At 51.9% G+C, this 20,296-nt stretch overlaps 1 protein-coding gene across 3 annotated transcripts in view; it reads right to left on the bottom strand.

Moving 5' to 3' along the window:
- CHST15 (carbohydrate sulfotransferase 15) overlaps positions 1-20,296 on the bottom strand; it is an 80,373-nt gene that overhangs the window by 6,866 nt on the left and 53,211 nt on the right. For all 3 annotated transcript variants that reach the window (XM_070363984.1, XM_070363986.1, XM_070363985.1), the window contains exon 6: positions 3,952-4,108. In XM_070363984.1, the coding sequence (XP_070220085.1) occupies positions 3,952-4,108 (157 nt within the window). The remainder of the gene's footprint in view (positions 1-3,951; positions 4,109-20,296) is intronic.

Below are 20,296 nucleotides of genomic sequence, written 5' to 3'. Positions count from 1 at the left end.
ACTTCCGCTCCCTCCCAGCTCGACCTTGACGTCCTTCCTCCAGGGTGGGGACCAGGATCCCAGTCGTCATCCCCTCATCCTGCATGAGGCCAAGCCCCCTGGCACTCCCACGCTGAACACCTTGACGACCATAAGACGGTGAAACCTTGACAAAATACGTACAGACGCTAAGTGGCTTCATCTCTCGCTATTCTTTTTTTCCATTTCATTGTTCTTCTAATTGTGTGGGAGGTGGTGGAGGAAGAAAAACAACTGGAGGGAGGAAAGCTGTCTTCAGAATTCATTAGCTGCCTGCAGCCCTCAGGTTGCAGCTACCTCAGACACCAGCTCGTAAAAAGACCTCAAGCTGGGCCAGAAATAAAGAGAAAACAGGAACGTGCCAGCCTCAGAAATAAACACATGTGTCGCCTCCAACACAGACAACCACTGTGAGCACGGCTTCTTGCTAAATCATTGAGAGCTTTCTGTTCTCAGCCTGTCTGTCCCTCCAAGGAGGACCAGCCTGACCAAGTTTATCTCTTCCAGAGAACCTGCCTTCGCTCCTGAGAACCTTCTAGAAGGTTCTAGAAGCTCCTGCCTTTGTGGCAGGATGGGGGTGTTTTAAAGTAGCTGCAGTGGTCCCTAGACCCGGCCACAGGGGACAGCATTTCCCTGGAAGTGCGTCTGTGCCTTCATGGACGGAACCCCCCCGCACTGGCCAGGCAGGCCTCCTGCAACTGAGTCTGTCTTCCCAGGAGGGCTGGTCAGCAGCAGAGGGACCGTCTGGGGCAAGCAGGAAACAAACCTGAGAGGGCTCTGCAGGGGCAGAGGGGTGGGCAAGCCCTCCCGGTCTCCTGGACACTCCTGTTTCACTCCAACCCCTCAGCCCCCACCCCCACCCCCTTACCAGTCAAAGGAAGTGCTGCTCACCTCGAATGACAGTTTCTGGTTCACGGAGCATCACTGCCAACAACCCAAGACAGGCTCACACCACCCCTCCCCTCATCTTTCCCCAGTACCGATCAGAGAATCAAAGTGGAATGGGGATAAAAAAGAGTCTTTAGGAGAAGTGCCCAGTATGTTTAAAATTTAAAAACATTAGAGCTGAGAGAAGCCTTTGAGTTTATCTGCTTCAGCCAGCTCTGGGTGGAAACACAAGAGGCCCAGGAAAGGCAAGGAGCCTGCCAGGGTCGGTTGGAGAACACCCACCAGAGCCTGGTCCCGAAGCTGGGCCCTCGCCCTGGGGACCTGTTCCCCCATCCCAGGCCGGGAAAGAGCTGAGGAGTGCGGTGCAGGGTCTCCCCTGACAAGAGCACACGAACCCCTCTGCTCCTCATTAGGGAATCAGTTGGAACTCTCCACCTGGCTTCTCCACTAGTTTCACAGACTACCCATTCACTCATTCATTCTGCAAATATTCTAGTGCATCCTGCATGCCAGGTTACATGCTAAGCAACGGGGATGTGCTGCTATGTAACAGACATGGCCCCTGGCCACGTGGAGCTTGCAATCTGGTGGAGGTGGAGCTAAACTGGTGAAGAACAATTATCTGTAATGGCCAACTGTGATCCAGGCTGTGGGGAAATGAAAGGTGTGGAAAGAAAGTGAACTGAAGTCAAGATTAAAGCAAGACCCGAAGGATGAGGAGCACGTATCAGGCAGGGGCGTGGGGTAGGCTCTGGAACCAGGTGTCCCCAAGACGAGCGCCCAAAACAACCCCTGGAGGGCTGCTGCACAGGCAGATGGACCGCCCCCCACCCCCCCCAAAGCTCCTGATTCTGGAGTCTGGGACTCAACCTGAGAGTATGCGTTCCCGACAAGTCCCCAGGGATGCCGATACCCTTGGTCTCGGACCACACCTGTGAATCCCTGCTCTGAGGCAAGAGGACCCAGCAGGGGAGGGTGCGGCTGTAGAGCAGTGATGGAGAGGGAGATGGGACGTGGGGAGCAGGAGGGCGGGCAGGCAGGCGGGACCGGCTCCCGGGCTCAGGGGCCAGATTCTGTGTTGATCCTTTGTGTGCGTCTTCCCTGCAAAACTATACACGCCAGCAGGGCGGCCTGGGATCCTACCTGCTCCTCTGTGCAGCCTGCTCTTAGGGGAGACACTGACTGAACCGCCTACCCCGGCCATGCAAGGTAGGAGCCACTTGCATGAGCTATCTTAACAACAGGTCAGGAACACGTGGTAAGGAATATGGAACTAACAAGCTACCACAAACCAGAATAATTCAGGAAGGGTCAAGAAAAGAGGAGATGCCAATCCATATGTTCTACCAACCTGCCAGAATCCTCCTCGCTGAAATCCATCTTGGCTGAGCCATGCACCCACCACCAGCTAGGATGGAGTCAGAGTGATTGGCCAGAGACAACTTGGAAACTAACCCCTTTACCACGAAACCTAAAACTTTGAGCCACCTGGTGGAGCGGTTCTCCTGGGTTCCCTTACCCTCCTGCTCTCCACAGGGGCTGCTGCTGCTGCTGCTAAGTCGCTTCAGTCCTGTCCGACTCTGTGCGACCCTAGAGATGGCAGCCCACCAGGCTTCCCCGTCCCTGGGATTCTCTAGGCAAGAACACTGGAGTGGGTTGCCATTTCCTTCTCCAATGCATGAAAGTGAAAAGTGAAAGTGAAGTCGATCAGTCATGTCCGACTCCTAGCGACCCCATGGACTGCAGCCCACCAGGCTCCTCCATCCATGGGACTTTCCAGGCAAGAGTGCTGGAGTGGGGTGCCATTGCCTTCTCCGTCCACAGGGGCACCCCTTCCCAATAAAGTCTCTTGCTTTATCTGCATGTGTGTCTCCTTGGACAATTCATTTCCAAGTGTTAGACAAGAGCCCCCTTCCTGCAACGCTGTCAGATAAAATAGTCTAGACAACAAAGAAAAGGGAGGGAACCCTCTTGACTTCGAACCCCATCACACCTGGGGGTTCCCCGGCCCCCACCTCAAGCAGATCTACCACGTGGAACAAGCCTGTGGACCACACTCGGGGGCTGAAGGAGACTTACCACTGTGGCAAGCCTGCTGAGAAGGCACTTGGGACAACCCAGGGTGCTGTGCAGTGCGAAACCATCCCTTAGCTACACCATGCTGAAGTCACCAGTAACAGCTTCTTTTACATGGGAAAAAAAGAGGGGATAAGGAGATCAAACCAGTCAACCTGGAGGGAAATCAACCCTGAATACTCATTAGAAGAACTGATGCTGAAACTGAGGTGCCAATACTTTGGCCACCTGATGCAGCGAGCTGACTCATTGGAAAAGACCCTGATGCTGGGAAAGACTGAAGGCAGGAAGAGAAGAGGGCATCAGAGGATGAGATGGTTGGATGGCATCACTGATGCAATGGACATGAACTTGGACAAACTTCAGGAGATGGTGAAGGATAGGGAGGCCTGATGTGCTGCTGTCCATGGGGTAGCAGAGTTGGACACGACTGGGCGACTGAACAACAGCAGCAACCACAAGAAACATACAGCTATATTCCTGAAGGCAAAGGAGAGCAAAAAAAGAGGGATCGATGGAAAAAAATTTTGCATTAAGACTCAGTCGGAGAAGCACTGAAAGTCACTGGTGGGTAATTTTTTAAACCAACAAAACAATCCAGCATTAGAGAGAACACTCTTAAGACAATCAGAGAGTTGGGTCCTCACGTCTGCCAGTCCTAATTGCAGGGTGTGTTTCCGAGCCTTGCTAAATAATAATCTTCCTAAATGCACCCTCTTTCTTTCGCAGGGGGGGAGGAGTGAGCATTGCAACTGAGCCATCAGCGAGGAAGAAAGCAGGGTGCCAGCTGAAAGGGCCCATCAGCTTTTATAGATTTTACATCCATGAATATTTCTTTGGCATTAGCCACCGCTCAAAGGCATGGGGAGAGGCATTTGCACATTAAAACGCTTCTCTGTTTAAATGCTAAAATCCCCATCCACAATGCCCTGGCACAATAACGGAGGAGCAGCCCTTCCGCATACGCACAGGCATGGCGTTGTTGAGGGTGTTGTTGTAGACGCAGGCACGCAATGAATAATCCAGCATGCAATTTTCAAACAGCTGCAGAGCTTCTGTCACTTTTTCATGGAAGTCATCTGCAGATTTATTCGAACTTGCAAAGTAGAGATAGTCGGAGTACAACCTGTGAATAAAACAGATGGATCTTTTTACCCCCAGGAATGTGAAATCGCGCTATCTGCGTGACAATGGAAATCAGCAAGCAATTATGTTACTTCGTTCAGTTCATTGAGACACCACAGCTCTCTTCTTCCCTAGCCCACGAGCTGCTTCCAACCGCCCCTGCCCCGGACAATCTCCCCACCCTTCACAGGTCCACCCACGCTCTCCTGGACGCAGGCACGGTCTACACTGGCCCCAGGCAAGCCCCCATTCATTTTTTCTGTGCTTTCCTCTCTTTTGGTCCTTTCTAGGCACCTTGGGCCAAGGCGGTTTTCACGATGAGTGAACTTTGAAACAACACCAGATTACAAAGACTGTACAAGAGCAGAGAGGCCATGAAAATTTTATGCCCCTTCAGGTTCCTATCTCCCCTGTTCGTGGCAACAATAACAGAACAGCTGTCGCTCTGCCAGTATTACAATTCTGTGTGAGATTCCTAGCCCATTCCAGACTCGGAAAGTTAAAGCAAAATTATGAAATGCATCCTTCTAGGTTAATAGGAATCTATTTTTAACACAATGTAGAAACATCTCCACCCCAGGTCTAACGGCATGCAGACACCAGTAGACCTCCACACGTGTCCACGCACATGGGAGCTGTTCACCCAGATCCCACGGCATGCACACAGGACCTGACAGTGTCTCTGTGTAACCAAACTGTTCTCAGGTTCCTCTGGGCCTTCTTCCCAGCTCAGCCTTGACTCTTAGACTTTCCTTGTCTGTCTCTGCATCCCCCAGTTTTAACAAGAATCCTGCCAGCTCAATTTAGCCATTTAGCCAGACTCTCCCCTTAACCCTGCTGTTTCCTCTTAGTTAGCTTCCCATCCGCCAACCCACATCCTCCTGGGCTACAAATTCCCACCTTTTCTTGCTCTATCTGGAGTTGACCCCAGTCTCCTTCCCCTACTGCAAGATCCCACCTCAGTGGTCCCTACACCTATAGCCCTCAATAGTCGCCTTATCATTCTTTAACAGGAGTCAGAATAACGATTCTTTCTTTCTTTTCCCACAAATCCTTTGCACCAGGGAGTCCTCTGGTGGCTCAGATGGTAAAGAATCTGCTTGCAATGTGGGAGATCTGGGTTCGATCTCTGGGTTGGGAAGATCCCCTGGAGGAGGACACAGCAACCAACTCCAGTATTCTTGCCTGGAGAATCCCATGAACAAGGAAGTCTGGCAGGCTACAGTCCATGGGGTCGCAGAGAGTCGGACATGACTGAGTGACTATGCTTTCACTTTCTCCAAATATATTGTATTGTACTTTAACACTACAGATAGATATTTCCTTTGATGATGGGATAATTCTTTTCTTCTATCAAATAAACAAAAGAATGGGCTTCCCTGATGGCTCAGTGGTAAAGAATCCGCCTGCCAATGCAGGAGACACAGGTTCAATTCCTGGTTCGGGAAGATCCCATCATGCCCCGGAGCAACTGGACCATGCGCCACAGCTACTGAGCCTGTGCTCCAGAGCCTGAGAGCCACATCTACTGAGCCCACGTGTTGCAGCTAGAGAAGCCTGCACACCTGGAGCCCAAGCTCCACAGGGAGAGAAGCCACTGCAGTGAGAAGCCCGAACACCCCAGCTGGAGAGTAACCCCCACCCGATGTGATCAGAGAAAAGTCTGAGCGGCAATGAAGACCCAGCACAGCCAAAAATAAATAATAAAAGTAAAACAAAACAAATTATAACACTATAATGAGCACACCTTTGTTTTAAAGTCCTCAGCCCCAATTTCCCTTGTGGCCTTAACTTTTGATCCCCAGCTCCTATACTCTAAGTCATGGTGGGAAGGATGGGTATAGCATTAAATTCATCTGTAAAACAGGAAAACTCCTTGTGCTTTCCTCATGACAAGGTAAGCCATATAAACCTCAAGGGTGAGCCTCGTTATCAGTTTCTCATACATCTGTCCAGAAATTTTCAGTGCACCCTCAAATATATATCTGCATATCTTATATTTTTTAAAAACACAGACGTATCAGGTTATATTGGATGGGATCAGATAATATATCTGTTCTTATGGCACTTCTCTAATTATTTAATTAGGGAGAATTTTGGACATTCATAAAAGTAGGTAAGATAATACACACACTGCAGCCAGACACAAACAGATTCCGCTGTTGTCTTTTTTTTTTCTTTTTTTTTTTTTTTTTGCAGTTCCATGCAGCTCAGTTCCTCACCCAGGGTTTGAGCCTGGGCCACGACAGTGAAAGCCCAGAAACCTAACCACTAGGTCACTGGGAAATGCCCCAGCAATTTTTTACTTTAATAGAATTTCCAAGTTGAGAGTTTTCTACACCTCTTTTCACCTCTTCTGCTTTTTCTGCTGGCAGAGAGCTTAAGTCTTCCCCCCCTCCCCCCCACTTTTTTTTTTTAGTTTTTCAACACTTCCCCTTTTGTTTCTGTCTCATGCCTTTTTCAACACACACCTCCTGCCCCCCTCCCCGCCCCCGCCCCATGCCCAACACCCTTCACACACACTCAGCCCGGGGCTGCCTGGAAACCAAGCAGATGCAGACTGGCTCCCTGCTAGGCAGTGGCATGCCTCTGTCCCTCTCGGCTCCATACTTTCTATCCTCCCAGCATCTCCAACCCGGCTTCCCTCTTTCCAGTGAAGGAAACAGCAGATCTTACTAGGGTCCCACAGGTCTGGGGACTGTAGCTGTGCACCGCTGATTGCACCCAGGGCTTCCTTCTGGCTGTTGGCCACCCTCACCCCCCTACAGAGACGGCAGTGCCCTGGGGGCACAGGTGGGCTGCACACACCCCTTCTCCGGCACCCCTCCCCACTCACTAGTGAAAAGAAAAGAAGGTGAAGTCGTTCAGTTGTGTCCAACTCTGCGACCCCATGGACTGTAGCCCACCAGGTTCCTCCGTCCGCTGGAGTGGGTAGCCATTTCCTTCTCCAGGGGATCTTCCCAACCCAGGGATTGAACCTGGGTCTCCCGCATTGTAGGCAGATACTTTACCATCTGAGCCACCAGGGAATCCAAAGATTTCCTGACAACTAGAGCAGTTTCTCAGGGACTGATCGTCTTCTCCTCTGGCATTTGGTACAGTGCCTTCTGCATGGCCCTTTAGAAATTACCCACTGCCAATGTCCAGAGAGAACACCTTGGAGAAGTAGTGAGGTGTCTGGAATCTGCCCACAGATTGCCTAGAATCCATGCACACACACTGGAAGGAGAGTGCTTGTATGTCTCAGCCTGGTCAGCCACACCTCCAAAAGGACTTGCTTCAAGACTAGTCCTGAGAGATGCTCAAGCACTGGCAAGTAGATCTTCCCCCAGATCCATGTCCAGCCACGTACACGACCCCATGACACTGTGCTTGTCGATTACAAGAGGCCCCCACATCAGCTGTGCGGCTTTCCCTCTTCAAACACGGGCCCTCCATCAAGACTGAGACGTGGCACCTGTCACCGCAGGCTCAGTCACAGCATAATCGAAGAGCTGATGGATAAATGCCCGAAATCAGATTTGCGTGCAGCTCAAAGTGCAGTTGGGCGGCACACACCTGGGCACCTTGTAGCAGCGAGTCTGTTGGAGGCCCCTCCAGGCTCATGCCGTTTCCTGTGAGTGCTGCCAATTTACAGCTTTGCCCAGGAAAGATGCCGGGGGGGAAGTGACCGATGCCTCTGAGACTGTCATCAGAATCTGGACTCTAATAGGGAGCTCAAGTTTAGAGTCGTTAGTAAGGCCTCCCACACAACCATCTAAATCGGCTGGTAGAGCTGGAATGCTATCACATCGACTGCCACCTAAAATCCCAACCTTGGGCTCAGGCTTTCCACAGTGAGTTTATTTTGTGGTGATGACGTTTCTTGTAGACGGGTGGCTCATAAATAAAACAAGAGTCTCTAAAACCTGGCTTAGTTTTAAACACAAAGTAACTTCATGAAAAATCTGCTGACTCCATACAATTCTTTAGAGATCCAGAAGTAACTCCAGCGGACAAACTGGGACATGTCCTCAGGTCCAGCCGCGCCAGTCCAGCCCCGCCCAAGTGAGAAGACTGATTTCCATCTGCCTGGGGTGCAGTGAAATGAGCTCAGGGCCCCACCTGCTGTGAATCAGGTGGGTTCATGGCCCTGAGCACCAGGCCAGGCCCACTTCCTCGGCAGGGTGAGGGGAGACTTCTCCTTCCCCTCAGTCCCCCAGGGACCCTGGATCTGCTCACAGGGTGGGCAGCGGGCTTCCCTGGAGCCCACACACGTGCCAAGATGCGTGTCTGTACCAAGTCCTTCACACGCTATTTGAGCCGAGAACCTCCCTGCGCCCGTTTGGAGTCTACAGATGTCCTGAAAGATGCCCAACTCCTGACCACCAGTATCTGCGAATGGGATCTTATTTCAGGAATAAGGTCTCTGCAGATGTCATTATGGTGAAGACCTCCAGGTGAGAATGCCTTGGCCTTATGGTGGGCCCGAAATCCAAGGACTGGCATCCCTGTAAGGGGCAAGGACACAGACACATGGGGAGGAGGCCACATGAAGACAGAGGCAGAAACCGAAGTGTTACCTACAAGATAAGGATGCCAGGACTGCGGAAGACACTGGAAGCTGGAAGACCAGTGGAACGAACCCTCCCTCAGAACCTCCAGGAGGAGCTAAACTCGCCACCACCACCTTAACTTCGACCTCTAGCCTCCAGAACAATGAGAATAAATGTCTGTTTTTTCAAGCCAGCGCATTTGTGATGATTTGTTACGAGAGCCCCCCAAGAAACTAACACAGTCCCGAAACCAAATTCCTGAGGAGTCATTTCTGCCAGGACCTCTCTCACCCTGAGACCCTCGAAGAGTAACCTGCGTGTGCAGGAGGATGATGGCCATGTGGCCAGCTCCTCCACAAAGAAATAAGAAGGAGGACGAGCAACACAAGACCCTTACTTCCCCAGAGGGCACTATCTGAGTACCCATGAAGAATCAGGGGTAAGACTGTCTTGGATAAACAATACTATGATTTTCCCAGGTGGGCTTCCTAGGTGGTGCTAGTGGGTCAAGAATCTGCCTGCCAATGAAGGAGACACAGGAGTCAGACCTTGGGTCCATCCTTGGGTCGGAAGATCTCCTGGAGGAGGGTGTGGCAACCCACTCCAGTTGCCCGGAGAATCCCACTGACAGAAGAGCCTGGCGGGCTGCAGTCCACGGGGTCGCACAGAGTCGGGCACGACTGAAGTGACTTACACGAGTGCGTGATTCCCCACAACTACTCTCTGGGGAGAAAGTCAGATAATGATTTTGGAAGAGTGCCAGTCACTTGGATGCATTAAGACCATTCAAAAAACGTTGAGAAGGAGAGCCGATATATCAAGAATAAGGCTCCAAACACACCTCAAAACACCGGAGCAGGACACTATGGATCATGTCTTCCACCTGCCTTTGTCTGTGGGACAACGTTAGCCAAAGAATAAGTTTAATCAGAGAAGTGAGAAAATGCAGAGACAAAGGAAACTAGTTCAACAAGACTAGATAATAGTAATGTAATCGTTAAGTCAAGGACCTTCAGTTCCTCCTCAAGGGCTGTAGATAATATTCTGAGCCGTACCCTGTTAGCTGTCATGTAGATACTGAAACCCCCACCAGGTGGAAGAATTTAACTACATGATGACCAGACCATCACCATGACGTAAGCTGCTGGAATTCTGAACACTGGCCTCAAGAAAATGGAGACAAACTGACCCTGGAACTGAAGATTAACTGTACCTAAAACATTCAAGATGACGCTGGTGAGATCACTGATGGCCAACTTCAAGATGACTGTCAGAGATGACTGTGCTGTTTCTGCTCGTACCTCCCTCCCTCCGTCTATAAAAGCTCTTACCCCTTGATTGGAGGGAGTAGGGGGTGGGGAGTGAGCCTTTGGAGAAGCACCCACTCCCCCCACCCCAGATGCCGGCATCCAAAATAAACTTTCCTTTCCACTAATCTTGCCTCTTTATTGGCTTTTGAGCAGCGAGCAGCCAGAGCCCCCTTTGGGTTACAGGCACACTCAAATAACAAGTGGAAGCATAACAAAATAAACCTAAATATTCATATTTTACTCTTTAAAAACCAACTGTGCAATGATGATGTAGGGGAAAGAGGCCAGCCTGGAAACTGCACGAGGGGTTTAGCTGACATAAGTGCATAATGAATCATCACAGAACGGCAGGGACGCAAGCACCTCAGGCTGCCTTAATAAAGGCATGGCACTGAGAACGTTGGGTGTTGCTCTGTGCCACCCGGCCAGGTGAGAGCCCCAGAGGCCACTCGCCTTCAGGGCCGGGTGCCAGACAGCGAAGGGGAAGGAGTCACTTCATCTGGAGAAGCGAGACTCAGCAGGAAGGACGCCAGCTTCAACGGCTAAAAGGCTATTCAGAGCTGGGAGGGGACAGGTCCCAGACTCCTGAAGGACTGACCCCTGGGTAGAAGGTTCAGGAAGAAAGCCGGGTTTGATACGGGGGAACCTTTCTCCATCTGGGGCCGTCTGGCACAACGGGTGTGGTCCAGGCTGCAGGGGTAAGGGCTTCCCACGCCGAGTGAGGGCCAGCTGACCCTGATCCCTGCCCCCAGCCCTGAGTTTTGGTGCTGCCAAGCCCCCTCCTGCTGAACCACCTCATTTTCTGACTCTAGACCCTCCCAAACAGATGGGTGTTACATTTGGCCAGAACTGTTTCCAACAGCTATTCCAAATATAAGACATTTCGTGCCTTCTGTGCTGCGGTTATTTTAGAAGGCTGCTGGGGCGGCCCTGGGACAACAGGCTTCCTCATGGGTGTGAGGTGTCTTTCCTGGGCAGGACAGGGGTCCCGGGACCCCAGCACTCCTGGAGAGGGGCATAGGAGTGGAGGTGGCAGGGGCTCCCTGAACCTGGTACCTCTGGAAAGAACCACATCTCTTTCCAGGGGGGACAAAGGAGTGGCCAGCAGTGAGCTCACAGGTCTCAGCATGCAAAATCTGGATGGTTACCCCAAGGTCACAGCTGAATTCATCCAACAACAGCAGGGCACTCCTCTGAGCCCAGGTGAGCAGAGTTGGGTGTATTGATAGTCAGGAAAACAAGGGTGGCCACTACCTCTTGGGCCTCTCCTCCAGCCAGGCTCACTCCAGAGCTGTATAGGTTGGCCTCCCAGAATCCTCTTGGTGTCCACCTGCTAGGTGGCTGCACCTGGCTACTGAGGCCTGCCCTGTGCTCAGCACTACACGTGCAATCTCCCTCCCTGTTCACAACCAGCCTTTGGGATGTGTTCTGTCCTCTCCAATCGTGCAAAGCGTCCCAAGGTCACGGGGCCCAGGAGGCCCCAGGGCTGGGTCCAAAACAACCCAGACCTGCTCAACTCCAAAGCCCAGTGACCCGACAGGACCTGGCCCCAGGCTCATACTTTAGGGACGGAGCTGCAAATCGGCAGCTGGCCCGAGTTGGGGACTAGCCATGTGATGGTTTGGGGGTTTTGGTTTTGAAGTCTGCTGTTTTAGGTGCAGAGTGATTTGCAAGCAAAAGTCAGTTCTGTCACAGAACTACTTAATAAGTTACAGGAGACTGAAACGCAATCACACCTGTAACACAGCAGCAGACACCCAGGGTGAAACCTGATGACCGGGAAGAGAAAACGTGCTCGGCAACTGGAAATCCCAGCACAGCAGAGGCCCAGGTACCTCACGGCTCCCGTCCCTACTTCCCGATCTCTCATCCCGTGGATGAGCTGATACTCACTGGCCACGGCAAACAGCTCATTTCAGTTTACCACTTAGCTCCGAGACCATGACATGGCCTTCCTCTAGGTGCAGACTCCTCAGGTTCCAGCTCAAACGTCGCTACTACAGTGAGACCACCCCCTGTGGCTGGCTTCTCCTCCTTTTGTGAATTTTTTTCATACTATGTTTTAAATTGAGAGATGATCCACACCCCATAAAATGCACCCTTTTAAACAAGCAAACAATGTTGTAGTTTTTGGTAAACGCACAAATTTGTGCAAATACCAGCACCATCTAATTCTACATTTTCAACACCCAAAGGGAGAGCTGGTTTTCACCGGTCAGTCCTCAGAGGGACCCAGGTCCCAAATCACTCAGATCCCCAAGCCTGAAAGGCCCACAGAAGCTGGAGCCTCGGTGTCAGGTCCGTCCAGCCAAGTGCAGACCGTCAGAGGCCTGGAGCTCCTCTTCTTTCCAGCTTACTACTGCTCACCCCTCAGCCATCACAGAGAGCCATGCTTGGTGGAAAGACCCCAGGCAGATGCCAAAGCTGCGGACAGCTGACCAACAGCTCCTGGACAGGCCTACCTTGGGCCAAGCACTCCCCAGCCCTTCTGTGCCCCTGAAGTGCGTGCCAGCCAGCAACACACATGTGAAGAGTCACAGTTCATCCCTGGCAGCCCCCAAGAGTGGGCACACTCATGTCTTCCAATCCGCCTCCCCATAAGAGCACAGGGTTCTGTGGCTCCTGGAGGGTCTCGTGCACGTGGTGACCACAGTGCCAGCCAGAGCAGCCTGTCATTACTGTCCATTTGCTGGCACCCAGACCCAAATTCCTGATCGATAACTTCCCGACCTTTGACACGGTGTCATCAATAACGATGATATGTACTTTTCCTATGAGAAAAAAAACAGCCATTTAATATCGCTGGGACGGAGGCCCTTTGTCCGCTGACTCACGCACCATGAACACCTCATCGTGAGGAACGGTGAAGTGGGACTGGCCAGACCAGCTTATTCGGAGAAAACCTCTGAGTCACCCAGGTTGTGCGATGCTGGTGAAGCTCACTTTCTGCCAGAGAAAAACATACTAGGTTGGGGCCTAAAAAGGGTCCACAGGGAAGCAGGGCTGCCCGGGCTGGGCCTTCTCTTCCCCTTGAACATGAGCAGCGTTCTGGACCCAGCTCTGATTCTCTCTGTGCATCCAGTCGCGGGGCCTCGGTGAACCTCTGTGGGTGGAGGCCATGCCAGCAGCCCTCCACCCACGAGTCCCATGTGGCTCACAAAGCACTTTCACAGGAAATGTGCCCGAGACCCTGAGACCAGGGGAAAAGAGAAAAGGCAGGCGCCAAGAATGGTTGGGCTACCCCCAGGTTACAGCAGCAGCAAGGCCAGGCTGGGACCCCCAGGTGGGAGACCCCACCGCGGAGCAATGGCCACCATCCCCACCCAGGCTGGCCGGTCCGGGACATGGGCCACCCTCACTCGTCAGCCCCCACACCCTGGGTCGGAGAGGCCCCCAACTCCTCCTGGCAGCCTAGCGTCGGCACCCCACGCCCCCACCAGCTTCCAATCTCTGCAGACAGACACACAGCAGGCTCTTCTTCCCCATGCTCCCCGGCACACAGAGCCTCCTTCTGCAAACAGTCCATGTGGGAATACTGAGGACTGCCAATGACTTTGTAAAAACTTCCCAAAAAAATAAACAGTGTTAAACACATGGGGGTTTTCAGCACGATGGCTTTTCTCCCACCAGTAACAAGGTAAGATCCCTCCCCGGACGGACACTCCCAAACGGCCTTCAGAGGATGGGGCCTGTGGCCCTGACCCAGAGCCGGCCAGCTCCCTCTCCCTTCCCTGGCAGCTCACAGTGCAGCCTGATCAAAGGGACCTGGTGTCACCGTTAGGACCCATACCAAGGTATGTCGGTGACACCCAGACAGGCAGCTTCTGAGAAGCAGAACGCCCAAATTCACCAGGAAATTAACCCGCGGCTTAGGACACTCCGCTACAGTCTTTCTCAAGACTGCTGCCTGGGATTCCAAAACCTCCAAGGTCTTAAAGAGGGAAAAGGGAGGAGGGCGAGGCCTTAGGTGGCGGGGGTGCGCGATGCTGCGGGTGTCATGACCTGTACATTTCAGCGCCACGCCCACCTCCACCGGATTCCATCTCTTGCCCACAAGGGAGTTCTCCTAATTTCCCTTTGAGCTCGTTTACATTAAAAATTAATCTGTCAGTGCTAGGGAACGGCCTGCTTTTCAGTCTTCATGCAAAATCTGCTATAGAGAAAACATCCCTCAGCCTTGGAATGCTAGAGCTCCTGTTCTGCCTGAGAACACGTCTACCGCACACCAGTCAATGCTTCCAGTGACCTGGAGAAGCTGGGCTGGTGCGAGGTTTTCAGCAGCGGCTGAGTTGCCAGAGAGACGCTCATCAGTAGTATGGGCGCACGACAATTTCAGAAGCGTCAATCCGGCTCATCTCCCTGCTCCACAAGCTGGTCCACGCCCTGGGTCAGGATCCTGCTCTCACCCGTGTGGACACAAGTGAAGGAGCCGAGTCCAGGCTTAGGCATCTACGCGGACTGGCATCCTTACTGATCACAGAACTCTGCCCAAGTGGGGAGCCTCCATCCTGCTCATGGCTCACAGGTTCAGTCCCTTCACCGAAAGACCTGCCCCACCCAAGGTTACACCTCCCCAGGGCAGACACAGCCAATGGCCGGTGGATGGGAGATGCTTCAAGGAAGTGGTTGGCTGAGACCCCTGTTGTGACCTCTCCCTCTGTCGGTCCTGCCCTGTCGCCCCTCACAGGGGCTGGCCCAAAAGCAAGCCCTGTAAACTTCATTTTGCCGGGGGGAGGGGGGGTGCTCCAAAATCACTGCAGATGGTGACTGCAGCCATGAAATAAAAAGACACTTGTTCCTTGGAAGAAAAGTTATGACCAATCTAGACAGCATATTAAAAAGCAGAGACATTACTTTGCCAACAAAATTCTGTCTAGTCAAGGCTATAGTTTTTTCAGTGGTCATGTATGGACGTCAGAGTTGGACTCTAAAGAGAGCTGAGCGCCGAAGAATTGATGCTTTTGAACTATGGTGTTGGATAAGACTCTTGAGAGTCCCTTGGACTGCAAGGAGATCCAACCAGTCCATCCTAAAGGAAATCAGTCCCGAATATTCATTGGAAGGACTGATGCTGAAGCTGAAACTCCAATACTTTGGCCATCTGATGCCAAGAGCTGGCTCATTTGAAAAGACCCTGATGCTGGGAAAGATTGAAAGCGGGAGGAGAAGGGGACAACAGAGGATGAGATGGTTGGATGGCATCACTGACTCAATGGACATGAGTTTAAGCAAGCTCTGGGAGATGGTTAAGGACAGGGCAGCCTGGTGTGCTGCAGTCCATGGGGTCACAAAGAGTCAGACACAACTGAGCGTGTCTGATAAACTGATAAACCTCCTGTACCCTCTGCCGTACAGTCGGCCTCCCAATAACTGACCTATGACAGAGATGAAAAGCTTGGCCCCTCAGGCCAAGTGACATGGGATCAAATCCCAGTCCAGCCACTTATTAACCAGGTGACAGCTGATAAGTGACTTAACCCCACTGAGCCCACACACATTAGCTGTGACATGTCAAGACAGCCCTCTCACCTGCTTGCAAAGTTCACAGGAGGCAAAGACTGAAAAGGACTTAGCACTGAACCAGGCTAAAGAAAGTGATCAGTGAGTGCTAGGTTGCCACCTCCCCACTGGAGAAGACTCCAGGAGGGCAGACGGGAAGGACTTGGCTCTCCAGTGTATGCAGTGCATCTAGCATATCAAGAGGGCTGGATAAACATTTCCTTGAGTATTTGAGCGCTTGGTCTGGATATTGTTATTATTACCTGCTACTATTGTGGCTTGATAATAGTAACTAATACATATATAATAGTGACCATTTGCCCAGCACTTTTAAACACACTACACATATTAAGTCACTTCATCCTCACAACCCAAGATCCACGACTGAAAATGAAAGTGTTACTTGCTCAGTCATGTGCGACTCTAGGCAAACCCATGGACTGTAATCCACCCGACTCCTCTAGTCCATGTAATTCTCCAGGCAGGAATACCAGACTTGGTAGCCATTTCCTTCTCCAGGGCATCTTCTCGACCCAGGGACAGAACCTGGGTCTCCTGCATTGCAGGCAGATTCTTTTTTTTTTTTTTTTTTGCAGGCAGATTCTTTACCGTCTGAGCCACCATAGAAGCCCCAGATATAGGACTATTTCCCCTCACTCCATCAATGAGGAAGAAAGAAGGCATAGAGAGGTTGAATAACCTGCTGAAGGTCACATAGCCAGAGAACCGCAGAGATGGGGTTCAAATACAGACCCTCTGGTCCCTGAGGCTGCGTCCCTATCACAATGATCCTGGATCCCTGTTCACCACCCACACACCCCAACGGCCACTCTGGAGATGGAATGACATTCATGAAAGGTTCAAGGTTCCAGTCGAAAGGTTCCCTCCTGCTCATCACTCTCTGTCCGAATGAAAAACTGCACATAAATGGATTCATTTCATTAGCAGCCTCATTCCTTCCATTCCTAGCTGATCGCCATGAAGAGAGTAATTTATTTAACCAGCCCAGTGGGTTGTTAAGAAAATCAGTTCATAAAAGCAGATGAAGAAAATAACTCCCCAGGTTCCACGGCTCTGGGGACAAGACATTGGGTCTCAAGGCACTGGGGTCAAAATCAAGTTCTACCCTTTATGGAGCTGACTTCTCCTTCTGCCTTGACCTCTCTCCATAAAACGTGAAAACCAAAGACTCCTGAGGTGGTTGTTACCATGCACTGTGGGAAGACCACCCGAAAAATCAAGCCCAAGATACAGGGATGGTAAAGTCCATGAATAATGGTGCAGGACCACTCTCCAAGCATCCCTGGAACAAAGTCTGTTGAAGGGGTGGGCACCTCCCAGCCATTTTCTGCATTTCTTGCGAACTGTAACCACCTCTGCACTGAGTCAAACTCCATCAACTGTCTCACAAATGAACAGGCAGGCGGCCAATGTGGGCAGTGTTGAAAAGAAATCTTACTTAAGAATTGAACTAAATGAAGGAAAACCCTGCTTGTAATTGTTGGCTTCTTTTTAATTAACTGGGACGATTTAGCCGAGAAACTTGTATTTTAAATTGTCATTATCTCTTACATAGAGAAACTTGCAACAGGAATTCTCGGTTGGCCCTTTGGCCCTAAAGAACCATCCCATCCACATTCCAGTATTCTCTCTTCCTCGCCAGAAAGATAAATGGGCTTGCTTCTCTGGAAGCTTTAAAGTGGTTGATTTGATTTTGCTTACAATTCCAACATTTTCAAACTCTCTGCCTTTGATCAATTACAGACATAAAGACTAAATGTGAATTTAAACTAGAAATGAAGGTTTTCCCCACTCCTCTCCGAGCCTATTTGTACAAGGAAAGAAAATTCGGTCCAATCCCACGGGCAGGGAGAAACTCAGGGAATCTCCCACTTGCAGAAGTACAAGGTCACAGAACGGCTTAAGTGGCTGATAGCCCGGGACCCAGTTAAGACTCATGGCTCCAACTGTTTGTTTCTTCAAGAGTGACCTAAACACCCAGTATTTATCATCCTTTCTGGTGGCGATGGGAAATGAGCCAGCCATTTCGGACAGGCCGTGAGTCACGGGGCTCAAAAGAGAAGAAATTCCTATTGTTCCATCCTTTATCAACGTTTAATAAGCAATGGAACAGCTGCCGCTGTCAGTAACCCCCACAGAAGATGGACACGCACACACACTGCCCTGCGCACGTGGCTCGCCGGCGCCACCTCTCTTTCCGGCTGTAAGGGCGTGGTTTCCCAGAGGAGCGAGAGAGCCGCACAGAGAAGTAGGTAACTTCTAAGATGGTCCCGAAGATCCTCTCCTCACCCTGGGATTCTTCCCTGCAGTCCCCTCCCCTTGCCTGTGTCCTGGACCACGTGACTTGTTTCTCATTGAGAATGTGGCAAAGGAGATGGGCTGTCTGTCACTCTTGTGCTCAGATGACAAAACATGGAGGCTCCCAACTTGGCAGCAGCTTGTTCCTTTGCAGGCTCTGATGGGGCAAGCAGCTTCTGATGATGGGGTGGCCCAGTGGCAAGGTACTGAGGGCAGTCTCTAGCCAATGGCCAGCAAAGAACTGTGGCCCTCTTCCCACACTTCTTGGGGAACTGAATTCTGCCAACAACTTCATGAGCTCGAAAGCAGATCCTTCCCCTACTGAGCCTTCGGATGAGACCCTGCCCTGGTGACACCTTGACGACAGCGTTGGGAGAGCAAAGCTGTGCTGGGTTCTGCCCCATGGAAGACAGTGTGAGATAGTTAAGTGTGCTGTCTTCAGCTGCCAGGTTGCTGGGTGATCTGTGACACAGCAGTTGATGAGAAATACAGTCAGCAGCCCCTCGGCAGGGTCAGCTTCCTGAGGAGGCTGTGTGTTGCCATGGCATCCTGCCCTCCTCCGCACCATCACACATGCGTGAGGATCAGTGCCTCGCATTCCTGACAAAGTGCAGCTCCTGGAGGGCAGGCGTCTATGTGCGCCTGCTCAGCACCAAGAGGAGTGCCCAGCATGTGACTGGCAATCAGTGAACATTGTAACTGATGAACTCCTTCTGTTAAGTGAGTGGCAGGAAGGCAAGAACTTTCAGTTTCCAGTATAAACAGAGCATTGTTCTTTAAAAAAAAAAAAAAGACAAGACTCCTTGGGATGGCCACCTACTAAAAGAGGAACTATGGGCTGAGGTCTGAGAGGTGAGTCGGGCAGGCCTGGCCCCTGGTTCTGTGTCTGAACCCAGGCAGCATGACGGCCCTTGCTGTCCAAAGATTGTCTTCACGGTTCCCATGTCCCCAGAGGTGGAATGAGAGCTGTGGGGAGAGGGACGCGCCCACGGAAGCTGGCTTCTCTCTCTGAGAGAACATGCAGTCCTTTCCTTTGCGCTCTCCATCCTCCCTGCCCCTTCCCCTTGACTATGTCCCTCGCTCCTTCCTTGGCAAACTTTTACTCAGCCCTCAAAACCCCGCCTGGCCTCAGCTCTTCCAGAAAGGCCTTTCTCTGCACTCTGCACTAGCTGCTCCTTCCCTCTTGGGTGCCACACTTACCCCTTAGCCCTGGCTGAACTGCAGACCGCAACACCCACACCTGTCTGCCTGCAGCTGGCATGAGCAGCCTGTCCCCCAGGCTCCTGTTTCTGTGCCCAGGGGGCGACAGAGCCGAGTCTCACCTTCTCGGCCCTCTATAGTCGAGGCAGGTGACCTTCTTCAGAATGAGGAACAGGGAGATGTGACGGGAAGACACTGGCCAAGCAGTGTGCTACCCCCCTCTTTCTGAGAGAATGTTCCAGGCTCGTGAGCCGCAGTGGGGGTGGCCTGGGGGAGCAGCTGTGGAAACACCTCTGCGGGCAGTGCGGGGTCACTTAGTCACTGGGCCTTTCAAGGCTGACGGTTATGTAATCACGTACACACGAGAGCACCGCTGGTTTGGGTCAACTGTTCTCAAGCTGGGGGGGGTGCCAGCCCACTCCCTGAGCAGAAGGGCCGAATTCCTGTCTCCCGATGTGTGGGAAGCGGCAGGCAGGACATGGCGAGCTGCCCCGAGGTCAGGGCAGCCTCGGGACCGGCATGGAGGGACTCCCGAGGCGGAGGAGGTGCAGCGGCAGAGTGGAGCCATCTGCAGCATCCAGACGGCCGCCACAGGGGTCTGCAGGGGTGGGGACGGGGCAGGGCCATCCAGCTCTCTGACCAGATCACTGCAGGGCACGGCGTTCACTCCAAGACCCACATGGGGCCCACAGAGGTAAGCCGAGAGTTCGAAACGAAAGAAGCAAGATGTGAGACTGTATATTCACACAGCTGTACACACACACACACACACACACACACAAAACACTTCTCTGCATAGATAAGTATTAGCTTGGAAGAAAACAAACCAAAATAAAAATATCGATTATCTGGGTGGGAGATTATACGTGTTTTTAAAACGATTATCATTCACAAGGCTACAGGGCCAGCAATGTCTGCCATCCGAGGAAGGAACCAGGGGTGTGTTAGTGTCCTGCTGCTGCTGCTAAGTCGCTTCAGTCGTGTCCGACTCTGCGCGACCCCATAGACGGCAGCCCACCAGACTCCCCCGTCCCTGGGACTCTCCAGACAAGAACACTGGAGTGGGTTGCCATTTCCTTCTCCAATGCGTGAAAGTGAAGTTGCTCAGTCGTGTCCGACTCTTAGCGACCCCAGGGACTGCAGCCCACCAGGCTCCTCCATCCGTGGGATTTTCCAGGCAAGAGTACTGGAGTGGGGTGCCATTGCCTTCTCCGGTTAGTGTCCTAGGACTGCTAATAATGAATTACCGCCGACTTGGTGCTTATTCCAGCAGGAATTTATTCTCTCACGGTTCTGAAAGCCCGAAGTCTGAAGTCCAGGTGTCAG

Source organism: Bos mutus, chromosome 26, assembly GCF_027580195.1.
Source record: "Bos mutus isolate GX-2022 chromosome 26, NWIPB_WYAK_1.1, whole genome shotgun sequence".
Lineage (NCBI taxonomy): Eukaryota > Metazoa > Chordata > Mammalia > Artiodactyla > Bovidae > Bos > Bos mutus.
The sequence above is the reverse complement of the archived record's forward strand: the minus strand, read 5'-3'. Positions and strand labels throughout refer to the sequence as shown.